The sequence below is a fragment of the Gopherus flavomarginatus genome, chromosome 2 (assembly GCF_025201925.1).
Source record: "Gopherus flavomarginatus isolate rGopFla2 chromosome 2, rGopFla2.mat.asm, whole genome shotgun sequence".
Classification (NCBI taxonomy): Eukaryota; Metazoa; Chordata; order Testudines; family Testudinidae; genus Gopherus; species Gopherus flavomarginatus.
In genome coordinates, this window is record NC_066618.1 from 222917754 (window position 1) to 222943556 (window position 25803).

Sequence of the window (25803 nt, forward strand, 5' to 3'; positions counted from 1 at the left end):
AAGGGTGGAAAGGCGTAAAGCAGGTGGTTCGCCCAAGAGATTAGGAAGGCGTCCGATATTGAGCCTGGGGCGAAACCTTGGAAGGAGCAGAACCTCTGACACTTCCTGTTGTTGCAGGAAGCGAAGAGGTCTATGTGGGGAAAGCCCCACTTCTGGAAGATGGAATGTACATCTGGGTGAAGCGACCACCTGTGGGCGAGAAAGGATCTGCTGAGATGGTCTGCCAGAGTGTTCCGGACCCCTGGGAGGAAGGCTGCTACAAGGTCTATAGAGTGGGCTATGCAAAATTCCCACAGTTGGATCACCTCCTGACAAAGGGGGGAGGATCGAGTCCCTCCCTGCTTGTTTATGTAGTGCATTGCTATTGTGTTGTCCATAAGCACTAGAACACAAAGGCCCTGCAGATGATGTTGGAACGTCTGGCACGCGAGGCGGACTGCTCTCAGTTCCCGGATGTTTATGTGCAACGCTAGCTCTTGAGATGACCAGAGGCCTTGCGTGCGACGATGGCCTAGGTGTGCTCCCCAGCCGAGAGACGATGCATCCATCGTTAGGGATATTGAGGGCTGTCTCGGTTGGAAGGGCATTCCTGTACATACCAGGGAAGGTGTTAGCCACCAGTTGAGGGAGCTCAAAACGCTCTGAGGAACGGTGACAACCATGTCTATGGCGTCCCTGCCTGGGAGGTAAACTGAGGTGAGCCAGGTTTGAAGGGGACGCAGGCGTACTTTGGCGTGCTTGGTTACAAAAGTGCATGCGGCCATGTGGCCAAGAAGGCTGAGGGAGGTGCGGGCCGAGGTCGTCGGAAAAGTTTGGAGGCTTTCTATAACTGAAACTAGTGCCCGAAACCGGGGTAGTGGAAGGCAGGCTGTTACGAGTTTGGAGTCTAGAATGGCCCCAATGAATTCTATTCTTTGAGTGGGCACTAGAGTAGACTTCTCTAGATTGATCACCAGGCCCAACCGCTCGAATAGGTCCGTGACGATGGCAACATGCCTGGTGACTTGGGCCTCGGAGGTCCAGCGAATAAGCCAATTGTCTAGGTAAGGAAAGACGTGTATTTGCCGACGACGGAGGAAGGCGGCCACTACAGCCATGCATTTTGTAAACACGCGCAGGGCGGTAGAGAGGCCAAACGGAAGGACCGCAAATTGAAAATGTTGATGGTGCACCATAAACCATAGGTACCGTCTGTGCGGAGGGTAAATGGCGATGTGAAAGTATGCGTCCTTCATGTCGAGAGTAGCGTACCAATCTCCGGAATCCAAGGGTGAGATGATGGTCCCCAGGGACACCATGCGGAACTTCAACTTCTTCAGAAAGACGTTGAGTCCGCGCAGGTCCAGGATGGGTTGGAGACCTCCTTTTGCCTTGGGGATTAGGAAATATCGGGAATAAAATCCCTTGCCCCTGAACTCCTACGGCACCTCCTCTATAGCTCCGATGGAAAGGAGCGTACGAACCTCTTGCCAGAGGAATTGCTCGTGAAAGGGGTCCCTGAAGAGGGATGGGGACGGAGGGTAGGAGGGAGGGGGCAAAATACATTGGAGGTGGTATCCAAATTCCACCGTGCGTAGGACCCAACGATCCGAAGTTAATTGGGCCCACGCAGGGAGGAAGAGGCAAGGCGGTTGGAAAACTGAAGGGGATCCTGGGGAAGGACTGGTGCTCTGCTCTCGGGCGCACCTTCAAAAGTTCGGTTTGGGTCCTGCTGATGGTTTGGCGGGACCGTTATTTTGGCCCCCTTGGGAGCCCGATTGCCGTCTGCGGTTCCTGCGACCATGCCTGCTGCCAAAGTCTTGTCGTGGCCTGGGTGGGGGGTAAGGGCGCTGAGGCTGGGTACGGAAGGACCTCCGTTGGGTTTGCGGAGTATGCATCCCGAGGGAACGCATGATGATGCGATTATCCTTGAGACTCTGGAGTCTAGGGTCCGTTTTCTGAGAGAAAAGGCCCTGTCCATCAAATGGAAGGTCCTGGATAGTGTGTTGCAGTTCAGGAGGTAGGCCTGACACCTGCAGCCACGATATTCTCCACATTGTAATTCCTGAGGCCATGGTTCTGGCCGCCGAATCAGCAGCGTCGAGTAAAGCCTGCAGGGAAGTCTGTGCCACTTTCTTCCCTTCCTCCAGAAGGGCCTGGAATTCCTGGTGGGAGTCCTGTGGGACCAGTTCAGCGAACTTACCCACCGATTGCCAGGTATTATAATTATATCTGCTGAGCAGGGCCTGTTGGTTAGCCACCCGCAGTTGGAGGCCTTCGGCGGAATAGACTTTATGTCCCAATAGATCCATCTGTCTAGCCTCCCGCGATTTCGAGGCAGGGGCTTGCTGGCCCTGGCGCTCTTGCTCATTCACAGATTGAACGACCAGAGAGCATGGAGGAGGATGGGTATATAAGTATTCGTACCCTTTAGAGGGTACCATGTATTTCCTTTCCATGCCTATGGCCGTGGGAGGGACAGATGCCGGAGATTGCCAAATGGTGTCCGCTTTGGCTTGGATGGAACGGATGAATGGCAGAGCCACGCGAGTTGGCGCATCTGCCGACAGTATGTCTATGACCGGGTCTTCCACCTCCAGGACCTCCTCCACCTGGAGATTGATATTTAAGGTGACTCGCCGCAGAAGGTCTGGTGGGCTCGGAGGTCGATTGGGGGCGGACCCGATGAAGAAGTACTGGCTACTGCCTCGTCTGGTGAAGAGGAGGACAACAGACCCAGCATGGCTGGCTCATTTAGTGACTCCTGTTCCTGAGGAGCATCAGGGTCCGGGAACACCTGAGGGTCCAGCGCCAGAGCCGATTCGTCTGTACCCGCTGGAGGAGGGCGGCTAAGAGTGGCCTCTGGTGCGCGATGTTCTGACGGGGGCGGAACGAGATGGTACCATGGGTTTGCCTTGGGCCTGGTGATATGCCCAAGGCATCCAGAAGGACCACTGAGGCGCTTGTTCTGTGCCCTGAGCCTCCTGGAGGACACGTCTATGCGTTTCTGAATCCCCGTTGGCGGTGCTATCAGCGTGCAAAGACTCAGATGGGTGCCATGACGGCCATGGCGGAGCAGAGAGCACGTGAGGAGGAGCCCTGTGCGCAGGGTACCGTACATAGTGCAGCATCGGACAGCGGTACTGGGAGTCGTACCGGTGCCGAGAGGTTGACCAGGACCTGCGACCAGTGCGGTGCCGGGAGGTCGATCAGGATCGTGAAGCTCTATGGTGAGAGCAGCTGCGGCGCGAACGGTGCCTGGAGCTGGACCACCGTCTGGAATATCGGTCCGGAGAGCGGGATCTTGAGCGGTGCTGCGAGTACGACCGGTACCGAGAAGGAGATCGGTACTGGGACTGCGAGCAGCGTCTAGATTGGGACTGGTGGCGAGATTGGGAGCGCTGGCAAGACCTCGATCTTGAGTGCTGCCTGCCTGCGGTGTCGATGGAAGGTGGCCTGACCAGGGCAGGCTTCCCTGTTGACGTAACAACCCGCACCAGCAGTGCCGGGGGTTGAGGCAAGGTGGGCTCCGTTAGGGCAATGAGTTCCCTCGCTGTCGAAAAGGTCTCTGGCGGGAATGATAAGCTCTACCGAGGCGTGTGCCAGGGAGCTGTCATGCACCGGACTCGACGGCTCTTGCATGGCTGGAATCAACGGTGCCGAGATTGCCGGTGCCGCAGCAGTTGTTGGTGCTGGGTGGCTCGGTTTTGGCTGCTGCTCAGACTGTGGTGCAGATATTGGAGCCGCAGGAGCTTTGAGCTTTTTGGCACGCGGGGAGAGGGAGCGGTGCCGGGCTGGCTTCTGGGCTGGTGACGGCTGGTGTCGGGACATCTTTGCGGTGCCGGCGCTCTCCGGTGCTGACAAGGCACTTCTCCCTGGCATGGACTGTGTGGCACTCTGTGCCGAAGATGGAGGAGTGAGGGTCGCCTCCATTAGGAGCTGATTTAGACGAAAGTCCCGCTCCTTTTTTGTCCGCGGCTTAAACGACTTGCAAATCCGGCACTTATCTGCAAGATGGGATTCCCCCAGGCACTTTAGGCAGGAGTCGTGGGGGTCTCCCGTTGGCATCGGCCGGCGGCAGGCCAAGCACGGTTTGAAACCCGGTGAACCAGGCATGGGCCTGGGCACCGGGAGAGGGGAAGGGGCTAATGCCCAACCCTCTGAACTATATACACTAACTACGTTTACAAAAGGGTATTAAAAATATTAACTACAACTATAAAACTAAACTATATACACTATAAGTACTAGAACGAGTGAATAGCTAGGGAGGTGAAGATCAGCTAAGCCGCGCTCCACTGTTCCAACGACCGACACGGGTGGCAAGAAGGAACTGAGGAGCAGATGGGTCGGCAGGGGTATATATTCGGTGCCATAGTGGCGCCACGCCAGAGGGCGCCCAGCCGACCCGCTGGGTGTTGCTAGGGTAAAAATCTTCCGATGAATGTGCACGCAGCGCGCGCACACCTAATTGGAATGGATATGAGCAAGCACTCGAAGAAGAACCCCCAGATCCCTCTCTGCAGTACTCCTTGCTAGACAGTCTCTTCCCATTCTGTATGCGTGAAACTGATTGTTACTTCCTAAGTGGAGCACTTTGCATTTGTCTTTATTAAACTTCATCTTGTTTACCTCAGACCATTTCTCCAATTTGTCCAGATCATTTTGAATTATGACCCTATCCTCCAGAGCAGTTGCAATCCCTCTCAGTTTGGTATAATCTGCAAACTTAATAAGCGTACTTTCTATGCCAATATCTAAGTCAGTGGTTCTCAAACTTTTGTACTGGTGAACCCTTTCACACAGCAAGTCTCTGAGTGTGATCTCCCTTATAAATTAAAAACACTTTTTAATATATTTAACGCCATTATAAATGCTTGGGGAAAAGTGGGGTTTGGGGTGGAGGCTGACAGCTCGCGACCCCCCACATAATAAACTTACTCACGACCCCCTGAGGGGTGACGATCCCCAGTTTAAGAATCCCTGATCTAAGTCGTTGATGAAGATATTGAACAGGGCTGGTCCCGGTGTGCCCAGAATCTGTCAGAGATCCCACCCAACATTATAGTATACCCAGAACTAGTTATGATGAGGTAAAGACACTGACACTAGCAGAGATCCAGGTTCACAAATGAGTGCTTTGCCATTGAGCTATCAGAGCATCTTTACTACCTCAAGTCAATGGAGTATTTGTTGCAGAATCAACACTACAATCCACTCTCCCTTCACTTACTGTTCTTCTTTGAGCTCCTCATCACTGGGCAAATAAGAAGAAATGTTTTCCAAAGAACTCTTTCTCAAAACAACAGACTGCATTTTGGGAGCAAAGATGGCAAATACCCCACAACAGAGAGCAACTCAGCCAGGGCTGAAGCACAGAAGGCAACAACATGGTACAGCAGAAAATACGATTGTAACATGTTCCATTTTATTTGTCTGATGAAACTGAGAGATGCCACCAGGGAGATCAGAACTGTGGTCACAACTTCCTGAGTAAAGAGACCTTACTAAAGTGTGTATTACAGTTCCATTTAATTGTAATCAACACACGTTCAAATATACTTTAATCAACATTTTGCTATTCTATGGAATATATGAGTCAAGGAACACAGAGTACTTTGTTTACAACCCCACATTGAGTAGGCCAGATCTTAAGGCCGAATCCTCAGCTGGCATATATCAGTGATATTCCAATGGAGTGATGCTCTCTATTTATTAAACTGAGGATCTGACCCTCTATTTATAAAACATTAAGAGTCCAATGCTGAAACCCTTCTGGGAGCAAATATTAAAAATATGGAACTGCACTCTCTTTAGTTAAATGTACATAGTGTTGCAACTCTGTCCTTTACTTATTGCTTTCCTCTGTAGCATGAAAGGACAAAATAGAGCCTAAAAGAAGAAATGAAGAGGGAAACAGTTCCAGTTTTTACATACCTCTTAATTTTGTCATTCCAATAGAAAAAAGAATGGTGGAGCTCTGTGGAAATAACACTAGAATGACATTTAAACTGCTACAGCTGTGCAGCTTGTGTAGACATGACAGTGACAGCACAGGTAGTTAATCACTCCCATCACTGTAGTTAATCCACCTCCCTGAGAGGCAGTAGCTAGACTGACAGATGACTTCTTCAGTCAATTTAGCACTGTCTACACTAGGGGTTAGAGTGGCTTAACTACATCACTCAGAGGTGTGGATTTTCCACATTCCTGAGCAACGTAGCTGGGTCAACCTCACTTTTTAGTATAGAACTGTTTCAAAGATCAACATTTCAAAGTACTCAAAGACCAGTATTTTCAAACTTGGCACCTAAAAGTGGCCTGATTTTCAGGAGTGTGGTATATAGAGAGCTTCTACTCCTTCTTTCTTTTGGCCTGTCCCACCTCAGAATGCGCCTGTAGGCTACACAGAACTGGCTAACCTAGTTCTGCACTTGGCATAGAGGCACAATCTAATAGCACAGTGGTATTTACTGAGACTTTATGCTTCCCTATGGTCCCTATATGTGCTTAGTGAGCTAAGGTGCTTCAGCCAACTATGCATATAGGTGAAAATTTTCCAAAGTGCATGAGGCTATGTTTACAAACAAAGATATGATTGTATCATGGGTAGTCATAACCTTGTTGACATTAATCTAGCTAGAACAGGTAACAATAGCAGTGTAAATGTAGTGGCACAGGCTTTAGCACAGGCTAGCAACCAGAGTACATACCCAAGCTCCCTACAGGGATTGTGCTCTGGTTGCTAACACATGCTGAAGCTTGTGGCTTCATAACAAGGTCGTCCATAACAGAGTCATAGCAGTACAGCCAGGGGACATATTCTCAATCATGAACACCTCTTACAAAGGAAATATACCTTCATTAATGAAATGTAAATGAAGATGTCACCTTGCAAGAGCAATTTGCCTGTGAAATTTTGTATGTCTACATTGTTACGCTACATTTACACTACAAGCTAGGGGTGCAATTCCCCTGCTCGTATACACGTACTAAAACTGGTGGGTATGTACTCGGCATGGTTCAGGCTGCTTCTGCGGCCTGTTCTATTATGGCTACATTGCTATTTTATACTCACGTTATTTCAATGAGAGGTAGCTTGAGTATGTGTAAACAAGCAGGACAATCCCACCCCTTGCTCATAGTGTACACGTAGCCCTATTTTCCCCATATTAGCTTGATTAAAGCTACGTAAGCTACAATCATACCTTCACTTGTAATGTAGACACACTCAAAGTGACTTAAGGTCTCATTGGGACTTAGGCTCATAAGTTATTTAGGCACTTTTGAAAATTTTACCCATGGTCATTTTTACTGCTTCTCTTGCACTGTCAGTTAGTTTCCCCTTTTGTCTGTGTGGCTCTTTCATGCTGCAACGGGGGAGACAAAACAAACAAATTTGATTATAAAATGACAGACATTGTCAGGGAGACGGGGCAGGAGAGGTGCATGAAATTTCTTTAAACTCACTTTTTAAACTGTCTAGATTACACAGCATCCTTTTAACATTATTGGGAGTGGCATGTACATATTCAAAAAAGAACACTGGATGCCTATACACTAGTGATTAAAGAAAAGCTTTTAGAAGATGAAAACAAGAGACCTTTAAACAGAATTAATAAAGAAATTAAATTCACAGGCTACATTTAATATTAAAAAGGGATTTTAATTCTCTAGTCCTAATATTTAATGGATGGTTTTTCATTAAATCAGGGGGTTGTTTCTCTGTGAGGCTGTGAATAGAACTCTTACTTCACATCTTGGAAAATGATTTAGAGGAAAATATTGCTGTTACATTTGGGTCAAAGAATAATCTGTTTGTTTCACTGAATTCATGGTAATGACAAATTGTCCATGCTTTTGAGTAATAGAAGCTCCTGTTTTTTTATTATCTAAAGCATTCATTACTCATATATTTAATGTACTGTTATAATTTTGAAATAATTTGCATAAGATGTTTTTAAAACTGCTGGCTCAAGCATCCTGTTAAATTGTGTTTCAGGGTTTTTAAACTTAGTTTAACAATGACTAGCTAACAGAAATATCCTCTGTTCAGAGACAGGCCATTGAAATCTTGTTTTGTTAAAAAAGGTGACCTTTCAAATGGTTTCCTCCAATTGCATACAGTCGATCATTCATTACAGCCAAAGTGTGGATAGCTCGCTTTGTGTTCATGTCCTGTTTTCGGGCCCAGACGTCCATTACAGGATCGTAGCAGTACAGCCAGGGGACATATTCTCCATTATGAACACCCCCTACAAAGGAAATATACCTTCATTAATTAAATGTAAATGAAGATGTTGCCTTGCAATAGGAATTTGCCTGTGAAGTTTTGTATGTAGCAGTAATACGAAAAGAGACTTACCCGAAATATATATCTTGCCATTGTGCACTGCTCCTGCATGCGCTGCTAGAGGTTGCGGTAAAGAAGATACATAACGCCATTCATTCGTCTCTAAATTATAGCATTCCACACTGGACAAGTAGCCAGTTTCATTTCTTCCACCAATCACATACAAATTCTTATCAAGCCGACATGCATAGAAACTGGCTCTCCTAGAGTAAATAAATAAATACAAATGATCCAATTAGTTACTAAGACAATTCTTTCATTCTATTCTTTGAACTAAATTAGCTGTTACTTTAAGTTCTACTTCAAAAAGGAGTGTCTGTGGGTTTCAAACATTTAGGGCCATTTAAAATTGGATCTGGTTTGCTAATGAAATATGTGCTCTGCGTCAAATGAATACTTTTTGTTTTTCATGTCAAAACAATTAACACTCATACATCTGGCAACGAATATCTTTTTTTTCCAAAGCTGTTTGTTGCTTTAAATACCACTGAAGGATAAAAAGGTGCTTATTAATGTTTGGGGCATTTGGTACTTTGTAAGGATATAACAGCTTAGTAAGACAAAGTGAAAAATGAGGTAGATAATGTAACAATAATAAATTATCTTGACATTCACTTTCTTTATGGTCCTTCAAGGGTCATTGTTCCCAATTTACTAAGAGAACCACATCATCAAAATTTTTCTTCAATTATCATTTTTTTCTTCCTTCTGCAGTACTGCAAATAGAACAACTTTCCTTAAGCCAGGCATAGTATTACATTTCTGCCCTTTAACTCACAAAGGTCCAACTAACTAACTCTGATAAAAGTTTTAGCCATCTGCCTGGTTTCACATGCAACTCAGGTACACAGGAAACTAATTACTGTTTCTGGTCAGCGCTATGTGCTGACAGAACTTCTCCTACATTTTGCTTTCCTGGCTCCTTCAAAATTAATGCTAAGTGTTTACCACAGGAATAAAAATAGAGTATTTGGGGTGTTTTGAGACTTTCCTAGTTTGGGCCAATCCTTACTTATGGAAGACTCCCCAGATGTTAATGGGAGATTTCCCAGAGTAAGAATGGCTGCATCAGGCCCTTTACTTGTAAAAAGCATCAGTATGAGGAAGAAAACAGCAATGCTGAATAGCTGTACACTAGGACTAGTACGTAGTTTAGGCTGACAAGACTAAGAGGGCCCAATCCTCCAGTCCTTACTTTTGCAACACTCCCAAGGGAGTCACAGCCCAGACTGACACTGGTGTTTTAGACACTACAAGGTACAGTTCTAATTACTCAGTGTAACTGAAACACTATATCCAATTAATAAATTGCGAGTATAGCATATAAAGAAAGCAATTGGACAAGTTTTTCAAACTTGCGTAGCTAATATAAGACACCTAAATTGAATCTAAGCACTCAAGTTTGAAAAGGGGTGCCTTTGTCTACTCACAGCCAGTCTTTTGAATCACAAAATAAAGTTCCTTAAGGCATCACACAAATTGTCAAGTTTTACTTAGGCCTCGATCCTGCAAGTCTTTGCAAGGAACAACGCAATGAGCACAAGGTGAGCTGAGGCTATGTGTAGTGTTAGTAAAGCTAAACAATAGGCATAATCCTCCATACTAAACTGAAACTCCAAATCCTGTGTGTTGCAACTCCTTTGCAAAGTCTGTCAAGGGAGTAGAATGACCAAGTCTGATGTGGTCTAGCTGCTCCCAACTATGACCTTATTCTTACAATGAGGCAGGAGAGATTTGGTGCCCATGAAGCAGTGCTCTTGCTTATGAGTAACTGGGTTGTTCTGAATTTTCTGTGCTGCCTTTTATTTTTAACTTGTGTGTACCAAGGGCGGCTCCAGGCCCCAGCACACCAAGTGCGTGCTTGGAGCGGCAAGCCGTGGGGGCCGCTCTGCCAGTCGTCGTGAGAGTGGCAGGCAGGCTGCCTTCAGCGGCTTGCCTGCGGGAGGTCCGCTGAAGCCACGGGACCAGCGGACCCTCCGCAGGCAAGCCGCCGAAGGCAGCCTGCCTGCCGTGCTTGGGGTGGCAAAATGCCTAGAGCCACCCTTGATGGGTACATGGGCAACCTCAAACATACAGGATTAACCCCTTAGGCACAAGACCTAAATAACACAGGAATGGCTCAGAGGGAACAAGTCTCACACCAACTACCAAAAGAGAACACGGCAGAAGATGGCTGAGGAAAGGCTCTGGACATAGCTCCTGGCCTCAACAAGAGCTGTTAAAATAAATTATGACCATTTCATCCATCAATCAGTGGTCAGCTAGAAGTTGCTGCCATGTATTCTCTGCATTATCAGGTAGCACAAAACACACATTTTGTACCCTATCAATTTATTCTCAGACAGGTTAACTAAACATTTATAAACTTCTTCCATCTTTTCTGAGTACTGGCTATTTACAGGACATTTTAATAAAATCTATGTCCCCTATTGTTTTCCTGCATAGCTACGTTCAGCTAAGTCACTTTTTTTCTGAGTATGGTTGGACTGTATGGTGGGGGGTGGGATATAGAGGGTTTGTTGCTAGTTTTGGAGTTTATGGAAATGTATTGTGCCATGCTGCCTTTTGATATATATATATTTATATTTTGTTAATAACCATGGCCATTTTAGTATGTGGCAACTCAAAAATTATGTGGTTTTGTTGCCAAAATATTGTACATCCTCCTTCCATATGATAGCTTTGGAGGCCTGTACAATATTTACTAGATTTAGGAGGCATGCGATTGTCCAATAAAATGTAAAGTATATTTTAATGAACAACTTTCTTTGTGCAAAATTGCATATGTGAATTAGTTATTTACATAGTGTCAGCAATGCACCATGTGCTTAGACATTACAACTTGACATCAATAATATAAACATCTACATAACTGGCAGTCTCTTTAACTTTTGTTCAATCTCAATATACAGCACTTGTTACAACAGATCTTACTATTTTAACAAAAAAAAAAAATCTTAATACTGTCCTCTATGTGCACTCCTGGTTTCATCCACAGAGTGTCACTGTTAGGAGCAAAAATGAAAAAGCGTGCTTCAGTCTTCTGATTAAATGTGTATGTATATATATCTGCAGAAACTCCAACAGCAAGGATTTCAAGTTTCCCTCATCTTTTTTCTCTATGAAATACTTTATAGGAGCACTGTGTAAAAATAGTGCATAGTTAAAAGTCTTTTAATTGCTGTAAAATGTGCTCCAGACTACAATATAGTATGAAAAGTCTCAGCCTAGGAATTTCCCCCCAACAAAACTGGGAAGAGACTGTCCACTCTAGTAAGAAAAATTATACTGGACTGTTATTGTGGATTAGAATATTGGTTCTGCATTTTGCCTCCAGCAGTAGCCAATACTTGATGCTTCAGGAAATAGTGAAAAAGACCCCATAATGAACTTAGCTAAATTTTACAATGCTGTACATAGGAAAGGGGGACAAAATTCCTTCCTGATTCTCAGAGGCTATGAATTTATGCCCTGAAACGTTACATTTGATTACCAATCTTAGGCTGAATAGCTACTAATGTTATTAGTGATCATAACAAAGTCTGGATCTTTTAAAAGAATATGATCAGATTATTTTTTAAGGAAAAGGTTATTTTTACTTATGTTTAGTTTACTTACTAATAAATCCATAGATTAAAATGATTGTAAATTAATGTATTTGTCTCCATTGTGTTGTTTACTTTTTCATTTCACTTGGCTTAGGACAGTGAAACAAGGCTGGCAGTTTCCAGACAACTTCACTTTCCGTTTCTCATGCACTGGTACAATGCTGTATTTTTTAGGTTACAAACAATGCAGAGGAAACTTAAAATAAAAACTTTTAACTGAAAAAAATTAAATATCATGGAACTGTTTTGAATGATACTAAGATTTATAACCTGCAATTCTGGGCTGAAACTACCTGATGGTTTCTCTTCAGATCCAGAAATATCATTTGAGTCTGACATTTAGCAGCAGTGAATTCCATAGGTTGGGCAATATCGCTGCTATAACAATATTTCCTTTTATTGGACTTATTAGTTTAAATGCACTTCTCTTCAAAAAGTATCCCATTGTGCTTGGATCAGAATATTGGTCCATCTACAATTACGAAGAAGGCAGGACTGATCAATTTTTACTATGCCTTTCTTAATATAATATCTGACAAGTTATTTAATATTCACACAAAGTGTTATACACCAGTAAATATTAAGTATTAACTCAAGCAAACAGCACAAAATAATTGACTTTAAAGAAAAGGCAAAACATGCTGCTGTGGCACTCAGTCCATAACGGGGATTAGATGTTTGAATATTTTTTTATAACTCAAAAATGAGATCAGTCTAATATGGATTTCAGCATATGAGATAAAAATTCATCATCATTTATCCATCACAGATTTTACACAGATTTTTAACTTAAGAATTTACTGCATGTGCACAAGACCCATATTTACCTGACAGGCATTTAAAAGGAGCCATTATAGTTTATCTGGTTGATTATTTTCAGACTAAAATCCCTACGTGGACCATATTGAGCCAAAAGGACTCATTAAACAGACTGTATTGTCAACGCTGCCTGAATTGTGCCAACAGACATAGGGTTTAATCCTGCACTCTTTACTTGAAAAAAAAAGCTTATTGACTTTGAAGAAGAGCTCTGTGTAAGCTTGAAAGCTCTCTCACCAGCAGAAGTTGGTCCCATAAAAGGTATTACCTCACCCACCTAGTCTCTCTATTGACTTTACCAGGCATTTTGCCTGAGTAAGAAGTGGAGGTGGGATTGCTTTGCAGTTCTGTAATCAGATATATTGTCTTCTAAAAACTGTTATGTTAGACCTCGACGCAACCTCTGAGGAAGTTATTACAGGCTAGCAAGTAACAATACTCATTTTAAGAAATTCCTAATCACACTTTTCAGCAAATTCTCCATCCTTCGAGAGAGGCTCTATCCAGAGGTAACTGACCCATTGCCTGAGTTATGTATCCTAAGTGGAAGGGGAGAAGGTTAATTGTCTCACTCTAAAGCCCCCAGCAAAAGGGACTATTATGATTAGAACATTACATTTAAACAAAATTTTGTAACATTTTAAGTTACTAACCGTTTTGAACAGTGATTTATCACTAAGCAGAATAATGGGGAAATGCTGAGCAGTCAGAAGGTTCTAGAGGATTTCTAGTTCTTGGTAGAAACTCACCAGAAACTAAAGCTGACTTTCACTAGGGGCTTTGATCCAATGCCCATTGAAGCTAATGGCAGTCTTCCAAATGATTTCCATGTGTGCTGTATCAGGCCCTAAAAGCATCTATAGTATGTTAGTAACTACTTTATTGGTGCCTATGGATTTGCAACACTCTACCACTGGGGTAACTAGCAAAGAAAATACTATCCAGGTTTGTTCAAGAGATGGGTCAAATCCAGAATCTTGAGGCCCAGGGACAGCTTCAAGTTTTCAGATGGTTCAAATTTCTATGACTTTGGTTCTCTGGTCACACTCACATCAAGCAGGGGCCTCCTGGTTCTGGTTCAGATGTAGCTAAAACTCCACAAGATTTCCAGCATTTCTGAGCAAAATTTCCACAGGAACAACTCATGATATTTCATCACTACTGACTCCAAACACAAATTTTAGCTCAAGCTCAGATTCTGCCTCAAATCTGAAACCCATACCTAATCGAGATCCAAACATCACCTCCTCTGATCATCTGTAGTTTATTTCACTCTCTTCTATATCACAAATAAAGTGAGTATAGCACAGACCCACCAGGCATATTGTTTGACACAACACACAAAGTTAAGGTCACACTAATGCATACACAAATTTAAACTTTCTCTACTGTTTCTAGTGCTACTAAGCTGGCCATCACATGTCTTAATATTGTCTCCCTTCCCCCCTACCCCCTTCTCCTTTCTGAGTTGTGAGGAGCCTCTTTTCTAATCCAAATAAGCCTCGCTTGCTGCCATCCCTTAAGTCTGAATGAGCATGTAAGAGAGGACATCCTGTCCATCCTCTTCGCAGGACTTTTGCTCCCATAAGATCTAGTGAGGATTTAGATCAGAGTTACTTCAAATTCCCTAAGAATAGTGGCCAATTTCTAAGTTCACTGGCTGATTTACATACACCCAAGCACTTCTTACATGACTATTATGGAGTTAGCCCCGGTGTATGAGGAGTTTCTGTCAAAAAAAGTATTCTTGCTGATCCCCTAAAGTGTTTATACACTCCATCACATAACTGTTAGTTTTTTGTATCAGATCTCATGCAATTCCCAGAAACAAAACCCTTATTAAAGTAGAGTTAAGGTTGAAAATACAGTATGTGTAAAAATAGCTTAAGAGGAAAGCCCTTAATAGAACACTGCTGTTCTAATTATCTTAAAGGCAGAAAAAAGAATCCCAGATATTTGTAAGCATGTAAATGCAGCGTTAAGGTACTCCAAAACAGTCGAAGTTCTGTCCTTACATCCCGACAAACTACAGTGTATTTGGCTATGACAAGTATGATACCCACTAGAGTTGGGTGAAATTTTTTGATCAAAATGTTTTTTGTCAAAAAATGCAGATTCACGTTGATTTAACTTGATTGTTTTGATTGAAAACAAACAAAATTTCCAAAAATACTGAAATGTTTCATTTCAGCCTTTTCAAAACAAAACCTTTTGGTTTTTCAATTAGAGATGACTTTTCATTTTGAAATTTCCTTTTATTTTATTTTTTAAAAAATTAAAAATATACAATTGCTGGAAATGAGCACAAAATGTTTTGTTCGATCTGAAATGATTCCCTCCACCTGAATTTTCACTTTGCTGAAAATTTTTTAAAGAATTTTGTTTCAGGTGGACCCAAAAAAATGACATTAATTTTTTTTTTATTTTATTTTTGGAATTTCCAGCAAACCAAACAATCCATTATTCACATAGGTCTAAGAATCACTACTAGCAAATTAGTTAGAAGCTCTTTCAGCTGGAGCTCTCTTAAATCCTGTATCATTTGACATTTCTCCTATGGCCATCTTAAACAATGTCCATAGTGGCATACACTGCCTAGCTGAGTTTAAGGTGTCCATAGAGGCAGGGAGCTTGACTGCAGCAGATAGTTAAGAGTAAACAGAGTTGTAACATTTCCAGCACGTGGAGCTATGGAATTATCTTAAGAAGGTGGGATGGGAGTGGGTCAGGTCTTGTACAAAGTGTAAGAGGAGAGATTTTGGTGAACTGGAGGATACTCTTTTGAATTTTTTTCATAAAACATAAGTCAAAACTTGGATTTCCTGGCTTTCAAATATTTATTTTAAAACCTACAAGATTCCACTAAGGATTTCCGCCCCTTAACGATAGGATGCAGGGGTATGGTGCAGAGGTAGGTTTAAGGAACCTTTACATTCCTCTCGTCTTGGTGCTATTCTAGTGCCAGGCCACTCTCCAGTACAAAAGAAGAGTAGCACAAATGCTGCTCTAATTTGTGCAGGCCGCCAGCAACTCCTACTGGCAGACCAAGATCACAGAGGAGTGGGGCTGCAGGAGCAGCCAGATAAGTCAAGTTTAGGACCTCTTTGCACTGCTGCAGTGGCAAAAAAATATATCCTCACAAAGGAGAATTGGGGTCTCAATGTTTCTGTTGTCTATAACTGACACTGTACTGTCCTGTATCTACTGGACACTTTTTGTGACGTTCGGCACATGCAACATAACTTGGATGTGACAACCAAACATTTAGAAAATGAAAACGACAAACTCTGCAGCACATTTTGGAGACTTCAGAAAAGGACACAATCCTGCAGTCCGTACTTAGGCAACTCTCCCCCATTAAGTCAATGGGAATTTTGCAGGAGTTAGCACTGTAGGATTTGGTCCCTTGACTTTTGAATTTGGAATGCTTCAATAAAATTAGAAGCACAAAGAGAAACAACAATAAACTGAGATTTTATCTTCAACATCTTTACTAATTCTACAGCATTCCCTGTTTCCAGAACTAAGCCAACCCTCAGCTCCTCTTAAGACAACAAAAGAAATAGTGAAAAATTTGGAGCAGGTTTTTACCTCTCTTGCATGGGTGGAAGTTGTATCCAGCTGTTAAACCTGGGATCATATCGACTGACAAAGTTTGTACTGTGTTTCCCTGTAAAGATAGATTATTTTGACATTCAACTGTTTATTTCATGTACTTAACATCACCATTTAATATATTAAATATATTTTACATGTTGGCAGTTTTTATAAAGGGTCTCCTTTTTATAACAATGTATGAACTCAGCACATGTTGTTATTCAATAAATGGGGCACTACAGTATTTGAGCTAGCAAATATCAATGGTATAAATAAAAACATAAAGAATAGTCTTTCATTCTATAATAAGAACTTGGAAATATGTATTTGAAAACAGAAACCCTGGTATTTTCAAATCCACCATAAATAAAGTTCTCATGACACAACAGAAAATTATTGCTCAAGATGGGGCTTCTTCATGGCATTTTTATGACTAGAGGACTTTGTGGCAGTTTGAAAAACCACAGGAATAACATGTGCTTTCCTTCCTTCCCACTTCATTTCTATTTGGAGCAAGGTGAAAAAGATTGTTTAAATAACCAGGAGTTACGCAGATCATTAACATGTGTTGTGTGACCGCTACACTATTTTGTTTTTATTCTACTACCTATCTTTGGTGTAAGTTAGCAGGAGTTATACATGTGCATTGGGGGGAGAATATACTCTTAGAGTCTTATTCCAAGTGTGTTAACTAAAATGGGAAACATGAGCAACATAAGCCAGTTAACTAGCTTATCCCTGCTGTTATACCCCAGAATTGTATGCATGCCTTCACGATATTAAGATTGCACCTTATTTTACATACAGATTGACATCAAAACAAGAAGACTAAAGCAAAAGAGTGTATTGCAATTTCTGTGTAACACCTGAGACTTCAACACATGAGGGTCTCTGAAAAAGAAACCTTTGTTTATGTATGTGTGACTAAAAAATTGAATTAGAGGCTCCAAAAGACAGTAGGATAACCCAACCGTATACATCACAGTTAAATAAATGATCAGAGGGTACTCTGCAAGGTGAATATTTGACATTGTCAAATCATCTAAAGGATTGGTCCCCTTTGCTTCTTCTTTTGTACACAAACCCCAGGATACATTTATAAACATCAAACTCATAGATAAGAACAATGATCCAGCCACAGTTTTTAACTCTAATAATCTAAGAACGTGTTCTACAAGGATTTAGAGAAAGGCACATGTTGTCTTCTACTTCTGGAGGTAAATTTCTCCTCTGTACTCTGTGAGAGCATGCTTACAAGACAGGATGTGGTAGGTGACTGCTGAAAAGTGCAGTATTTTCTGCCAGATCCAGCATGTCCCTAAATCAGGATTGAGGCCCCATTTTGCTGGGTATTACACAAATATATCTGAAAAGAGAGGGTAAGATTCTGCCCTGCTGAAGGCAATAGGAGCTCCGCCACTGACTTCAGTGAGGCCAGGATTTCACCTGTGGTCCCTGCCTCAAAGAGCTTACAATCTGTAAAAACAATGAAGAGATGAAGGTTGGGGGCAACAGATACAACATACAAGAAAAAGAGTTGGGTTAGTAGTAGGCAGGCACACGTCATGTTAATTCCAGGTCTTTTTAAAAAATCTGTTTATATATTTATATTATAAAAAGTAGATTTACAGAACAGTTCATGGGCAGGTACTGAATACAAGCTTGAATTCTGGGATGGTTCTAATGCTGCTATTGATACTACAGACCAAGATCTCAGAGTTTATTGTGCCCTCAGAACTCCTTGGCGGTATAACAGCTTTTTAACTGTTGTTACTCTACACGCCTCTGATTTTGTGGTTCTATACTTCATAACACATTATGCATTGGTGCTAGCATAGGAGTTTCCAAACTGCCAAGCACAACATGCTTTAATGTGGATCCTCCAATCTATTCTTGGAATTCAGTTTGAAAGAAAATTGCATGCACCAGTATGCTTTGCACGTCAGCCTGGCGTGCATGTTAGGAAGTATTTCTCACTATGTAGAAACCGTGAACTGCATTTGAAAATAAAAGGGCTGCTGTTCCTGTCCAGTGAAGTGAGAACAGGGGGAGTCAGATTAGGCAAATCTGTGCAAGGTGAATGGGAGCAGTAGCTTGTTCCCTCTCCCCTAAATCCTGCAAGAAAATCTTCTGCCTCAATTCTGCAGTCAGGGCTTTGCGAGGCAGTGCTAGGAGTGTTGCCAGAGAGTAGCTGCATTCTTCAATGTACTCCCTTACAGATCCCACAGATAGTCAATGCTGCTCTTAGCAGCATTCACCCCCACAGGGTCCCGTTTGTGGCTGGTACTGAACAGCCATGAGAGGCTGCAAATGACAAAATGGCTCTCAGGCTGCCAGGGTGAAGAAGGAGTCCAAAATATGTCCTGGAGGGTCCAGATGCTCTCTCTAGAGGTTCCAAGTTGTATGGGGTTGGGAGCAGAGCTCCTCAAGTGTCTGCCAGTTTGGTGGCTCATACCCACTGCCCCTACCCCTAGTTTCTCCCATCCCAATGGGAACCTCCATCCAATGAACAAAGAAGCAGCAATGAAAGCCTAATTTTGATTCACATAAACAAACAAAGCAATGAACAATGAATTCTCATTTACACTACACACCATTTACACTGCTCTGACAGGTCAGTTACATTCACACTCATTTTAACACCCCTTCCCGCCCCTTTACACTGCCAGAATTGTATAAAAGGCCCTTAATGTAAATGATATTGGGTCTAGTGTGTGTAGGGATGACATGCTTTATTTAGTCTAAATAAAATATAGAAGTAGTCCAGGAATAAGTGGACAATGTATAGTGTATTATATTCATGTCCAATTTTTTGTAATGTATCAGATCCATCTTTATTGGGGTATACATGTACAGTGATCACCAATATCAGTAGTGCTCCTGTCCCAGATCTATTCTGTTCATACATTACGTTTATCTGGTATTTACAGAGTTTGAAAAACTTGATCCTGTGAACCAATTTCTTACATGGAAGTTGTTTTACTCCTAGGGAGAGTGTCTTCAACTCACAGAATAAACTTCAGACTCTAGTAGTTGATTTAGATGCCTTTGCACTTAAGATATTAAGAAGGATGGACTGGTGGACCATCTGATCAGGAAAGCGGGGTTCAATTCCTGCCACCGACACAGCCTTCCTGTAGGACCTTGCTCAAATCACTTAATCCCAGTTTCGTCATCTGTTAAATGTGAATACTTATACTTCTTTCTCAAACCTTTAGTCTGTCTTGACTACTTAACTGTAAACACTCTGGTGTAGGGTCTGTTTCTTACTATGTGTATGTACACAATGGAGCACCCCAAACAACAGCCGGGGAGCCTGGGAACTACCGCAATACTAATAATAATTATAATGAAACAACATGTACAGCAAGCTCCTACTTAGAATACAGGAGATTCAACAACAGAGATGAAGGGTTTTTTTCTCAAGATATTTAGTGATGTTTTTAACTGCACCGGAAATATGCTTATAGAGTGGACTGAATTGTTTGTCTCAGATTTTAGGAAGTGAACAGATGTAACAATTTTCTATAATTTGGTTTAGTGCAGATGCTGAAATGGGGTGTTCACAATAAAATATATGCAGTATGTGTAATTTCAGCTGGATCTTCTGGTGGTTTAAAGTAAAAATGTGTACCTGCAAGCTGTTTTATGGTTTTCTCAGTCATAATTATCTCTGTTACACAGACTGCTACAACTACAACTTGTTCTTCATGTGCAAGCTTTCTAACAATGCCCGGACAATTTTGTGAATTTTGCAAGGCACAGTGTTCTCCTTTTGCTTTGTTCACAAGACTGTTAAATTGTTTAATTTCTCTTTGCAGTAAATTTATGAAGTAATCAAACCAAAAGAAGGTTGCAGCGGATAATCTATATGGAAAGCTCTTGTACAAGACTAGAAAAAGGACCAGTTTGAGAGTCTTGAGACTCTAGATAATTAACACATTAACAACTTTAGCTGCAAGTGTCTGGTTAAACATTGAAAAGAGAGCATTCATTTACTGCAATAGCATTATTATATTATTACTGGAAGGAAACTGGCAATGAGGGTTAAAATTCTGAACAGCTGCTGCCTGGTGCCTTCACTTGAAGGAGTCTGTTCTGATGCCTCTGGCATTTCCCAAGGGATGGGACCCGAGGAACAGTGGAAAAGCTAAAGCTCCAGATATTTATTATGTCATTGGCCGGGACATAAGTGATCTTAACCAATTCAATAACTCAATCAGGATCGTTCACTGCCTACTGCATCACTTGATGTGATATATTAAAATCTGCACATGCTCTCTTTTAATGTTGTGTACATACCATTCGGGTTCCACTGGTCTTCTCCTCCCAAAACGAACAAGAAGTTTTCTACTTCCACAACACAGTGATGGGCGCTATTATATGGCATAACTGCAAATAAAACAAAGTATTCTTTATCATTCTCTATCTGAGCACTCTGTTTATTTAAAAATTTTTACTTTAGCAAAGGTACAAAACATGACTCTGCAAAATCTGGAACTGGATACGTAGGTAATGCACAGCTCTAACTATGTATGTGCAGTGAATTTGCAGCAGCCAAAATCTGATCGATTAACAATAATCTCACATAAGGGTATCCTGCAAATTACTGAAGAATAACCATGTTACATGAATTATGGTTACTAAGACTACTCACACCTGTCTGACTGACATCTACAGGCATTCTAAAAATAAGAGACACATGAAAATGGACCAAGAAGTCTGGTATTTCTCTGAAAACAAGACAGAAAATGCTAGGACACATTAAAAAAACCTCATCCCAGCTTTGTTCTGTTGGCAATGCTTCCACAGCAAGAGTCAGTATGTTCAGTAGCTTTCTATTACACAGCAATGAACAAACTGCATTTCCATACAGTTTTAAGTTTTTAAATTAAGGTCCTGCTGATTTAATGCTTTCTCCAAATGTATACGCTTAATTTCCTGTACAATGTCATTAGCAGCACAACCACACATTTTCTATTCATCTAATCAGGAAGCCCTTCATTAACAAAGATCAAAACTGTGATATTAGGTCTGCAATATCCTTTTTTGGGAAGTGTTTTTAGGATTGTTATTATAGGCCTTGGCTAAAACCATTATAACTCTATTTTTCTTTTCATTTCCATTTTCCACAGCAAGAGCTAAGGTACAAAAACAGATTGCTTATATACCGTAATGTGTACTGATCTGTGTTATACAGCACTATTGTAATATCATAAGGTAAATGTAAACTAACATGGTATTAGTTATCATACCACATGCAGTAGTTTTGGCCCAGTGACACCAGTAGGAAAAATGATGTCCTTGTTCAGCTCATCATATGGGCACCTTAAATCTAGGTGAGGACAAATGGGGAGGTGATGTGCATGTACAGGCAGGGAACTTATTGCTTGACACGGATCAACAGAGCACTTAGGAAACCACTGCAGTGGGAAATCAATATGACTCAGGGCCAGCTCTTACTTTGTGCTCTTTTGCCAATGCCAAAAAAAAAGCAGCTTATCTCACACTTGGATTATTTTGGGTGATATATCTCTCATTTCATTTGTCTTATTATCTTTTATTTTTCTCAGAATGCAGTTATGCAGTATAGCATATGCAAATAATAATAAGAAGAAATATGCATAGCTTTGTTATTTAGGACACATTTTCTTAAAGATCAAGTGGGCTCATTTAAGCTTCTTACTGAAGTTTTTGCAAGGCAATGATGAATAAGCAAGGTGCATTTTTAGTTTTTAGTAAAGGTTGAATATTATTTTCATAGTCTGTACTCTTACAAGCCATATAAGTGAAGCAATTCTTAAATTACGCAGCCTGGTTTAGTGGAAATGCATTAATGAAGGTTATTTGCTACTGGTAAATTTTATATACCATGAAGTAACTGGGACTAGACACTCTATAGGGATTTTTACCATATACAGGTTGCTAGCATGCTGAACGAATTTAAACACCAGAGGTTTTGATATCTTATTAGTCAATGCACAGTGTTTCTCCCAAATGCAAAATATTTTCCGCATTCTTTAAATTTCAGTCACTTTCCCCATTTTGTAAACCTTTTCTTATAAACTGGACCTTAGCCATTTTTCATGTAGTTTGAGTTGCAAGATGAGATTGTATTCCATAGGACAATAGTGTTTCTTTCTCTACATGCCGAAAAGGGACTCTCCAGCCCCAGCAAGCAGAGCCACCAACTAATATCTACACAGCTACTCTGTTATTTTGTAAAATTAGGATCAAGCCAATGACTTGTATCCATAACCAAGTTCTCTCTTGTTCTCCTTTAGTCAATTCCTGAAAGATCTTGCATTTACCAAAAAACAAAATGCACACAGTACATCACCTGCAAATATTTGTTACCCTTTGTGTTTGCATTACTTTGTTTACTCCCCCACATTGGTACAAACAGAGAGGGTCAATAGAGGAAGAAGTTATATTTTAAGTTTTTCAGCAACTGACATGCACATAAATGATCATGCATCCAAGAGTCCCATGCTTAGAAGGACAACTAAGGGTAGGTCTACACTAGGGGGGGAAATTGATCTAAGATATGCAACTTCAGCTACGTGAATAGCATAGCTGAAATCGAAGTATCTTAGATTGAGTTACCTACCGTCCTCACGGCATGGGATCGACGTTTGCGGCTCCCCCTGTTGACTCCGCTACCGCCGTTCGCGTTGGTGGAGTTCCGGAGTCGACAAGAGCTTGTTCGGGGATTGATATATCGCGTCTAGATGAGACGAGATATATCGATACCCGAGAAATCGATTGCTACCCACCGATATGGCCAGTAGTGAAGATGTATCCTCAACCTGGAAAACTTAAGGGCTTAATCCTGCTCCCACTGAACTAAATGGCAAAATTCTCACTGACTTAATTGGTGCAGGATTGGACTTTAATGGCCCAAACCTTTAGTTGTTGCTCAGGTAGAACTCCTAATAAAGTTAATGGGAAGTTTACCTAAGTAAGGGCTGCAGGACTGGGCCTTAAGAGAAGAGGTGACTATGACATGAGTCTACACTAGCTTTGCTCAGTTTCCTGTAATATTATAGGCAATATTTTGTGCTCAGCGCTACATGAATTTTGACTGTGATATTGTGCTCCGCAAGCTCTGAAGGAGGCAGAATATCAGTTAGTATCTGAGAGGAACTTCTTGCCCTGAAATTGCAATATCCCCACAGCTACATTTTTAACACCTAAGTATTCTCAGTGTCCTTCATAATTCTGAATTAGTTATGAATGAAAACCATGAAAATGTGCAAATTTTATAGCTCTAAAAATGCCCTTTAAAAGAGAAAAAAACCTCTAGCTCTAAAATGTAACTTTTAAAAAACTGGTGTCTTAGTTTTGCACACAGTCTAATTTTTCCTACTGCATAATCAAAACATATGGGTGGGACAAACCAAAAGATAAATTCAGGCTCCAATAGCATTAGTGGAATCTATTGATGTCATTCATGTTACAAGGGTGTAACTGGCGCAGAATTTGGCCCTCCACACGGTCTGACCATATAGACCAATACTCTCATTAATTTTCTGTCCGTCCCTTTGGCTGCTGATTTATTTTAATAACATGAATCTCAACCTCTCATTTTTAGATTTCAACTCAGGTGAACACCTGCCTGCCCCATGAAAAAGGTATTTGAAGAGAAGTTTGTATGCCATGCTCAAACACAGCCCAGTGTGAGTTTTTAGCGTGTCAGTCAGTGAGTTAGAGGGAAAGGGTAAAGAGAAGCTAATCAGGATGAAATGAGATTAAAGGCTGTCTAATTTTACAGCAACTGTGATCCATCAGCCACTGTGAAAGTGACAGTGGAAATGAATGATGGAGACAGACAGGTGGGGCTGTACATTTCACTGATTTATCCTCAAATGCACTGGGCCTTATTTTATTGAGTGAACATGACCGCATTTATCATGACTGTCATCTAAACCCACTTCCCTCCATTTAAAAAGGTCACTTTACTAGGAAGAAGTAGGATAGAGGCACTTTCAAAACAGATTTAAAATCTAATAAGACATGTTTATAAAGCCCTGTGCAAGAATTCTCAACTTTATTAAACGAACTAGTAGAGTTAAAAGAAAGGGGAAAAGACCACTAAGTAAAAAAAGAGGAAGGGCCTTGGTTATTTGAGGAATGTGCTTAGATCCCAAGGTGATAAATGCCTTAGATTCGGAAATACCCTAGACAGACAGATATAGATTAGATAAAATAAGCAGACATCACCTCTTCCAATCCTCCCTCTCTTCAAAGCTCTTGAAGTCTAAGATCTATCAACTCAGGCTCCAATGGACCAAAAATGGAACCCAGGAGACCTAGCCGGCCTGAAGGGTGAATGGCAACTTCTCAGGTAGCTAGGTACCAAACTTTTTAGAGCTTTTTAGGTTAAAACCAATACCTTGAATTATGACAGAAAATGACTCAGAAATCAGTGGAGATAATTGTGGAATGAGCTGCCTCTGAAACACCTCACTAAACAAATGATCTGCTGCATTCTGCTTGAGCTGATGTTCCTGAATGCTCTTCTGCTATAGTCCCATGTAGAAGACATTCTAGTAATAAACACATGTAATAATGTGTACCCTGCAGAACTCATTAGAGTTGGCCATATTTGAGATGACAAAAGGCACAGATAACTATAGCGATGCCAACATCTAAAAACAAAGGCTACAACCTTATAGCTAAGGACTAATAGAAATAAAAAGCACTTCTTGGCCAATGCTGCTACATGGCTATCCAGAAGCAGTGGGGATCCAACAGCACATGCAGTCTCCGAACCTGTGTCACAGCGGGCATACTCCCCTGGTATACAGCTGGCCATGCTTTGCACTGCTTCCCCAATTCAGTTTTGTCAGATTAAATCTCAGCCAACTCTCTCTCATCCTAGGCATAATCTCTGATGGGCCCTAGAAACTATTCAGCTATGCAAAAACTCCTCTTGCTCCTCCCACTCTAGATTCCCCGGCTGGCTTGTCCTCATTTCAGCACCAACCAATGAGCAGGTCGAAACAACAGGAGTGGTACGCCCCACATCGAGAGGACTACAATGTGGATCTTTATTCCTGCTTCCACCAAAGGAGGAGAGCTGTGACAGACACACACACACACATGCACTTGCCTCCCTTGCTTTTACCCCTCAGCTACCAAGAGCTCACACAACACAGCCTGAATCTGAGCAATGTTATCTGCCAAAATTCCCTCAAAAACTATATCTGACTCTGGTCTTTCATGTAAACAAATTAGATAAGTAGATTTGTCACTGCCTAGAACAGTTTATCTGATTGGGATTTTTCAGGTGCTCTGAGGGAGGTAAAGAAAGCTTTCTTCACCTACAGCACAGCCACAGCATAGCATTTCAAAACTCTAGATGCCCTAGTCATGCTTGTCATCTGTTGTAGGTCATCAGTATACCATCATCACCTGTGAAAATGAAATAGGGCAAGAAAGTGT

The 25803-nt window shown here is 41.8% G+C and overlaps 1 protein-coding gene across 1 annotated transcript in view; it reads right to left on the minus strand.

The window, feature by feature from the left end:
• KLHL14 (kelch like family member 14) overlaps window positions 1-25803 on the minus strand; it is an 87518-nt gene that overhangs the window by 7839 nt on the left and 53876 nt on the right. Inside the window, exons 3-6 of the mRNA XM_050941994.1 lie at window positions 20659-20748; window positions 16351-16429; window positions 8345-8535; window positions 8076-8234 (exon numbers count right to left, since the gene is read on the minus strand). Of these exons, the coding sequence (XP_050797951.1) occupies window positions 8076-8234; window positions 8345-8535; window positions 16351-16429; window positions 20659-20748 (519 nt within the window). The remainder of the gene's footprint in view (window positions 1-8075; window positions 8235-8344; window positions 8536-16350; window positions 16430-20658; window positions 20749-25803) is intronic.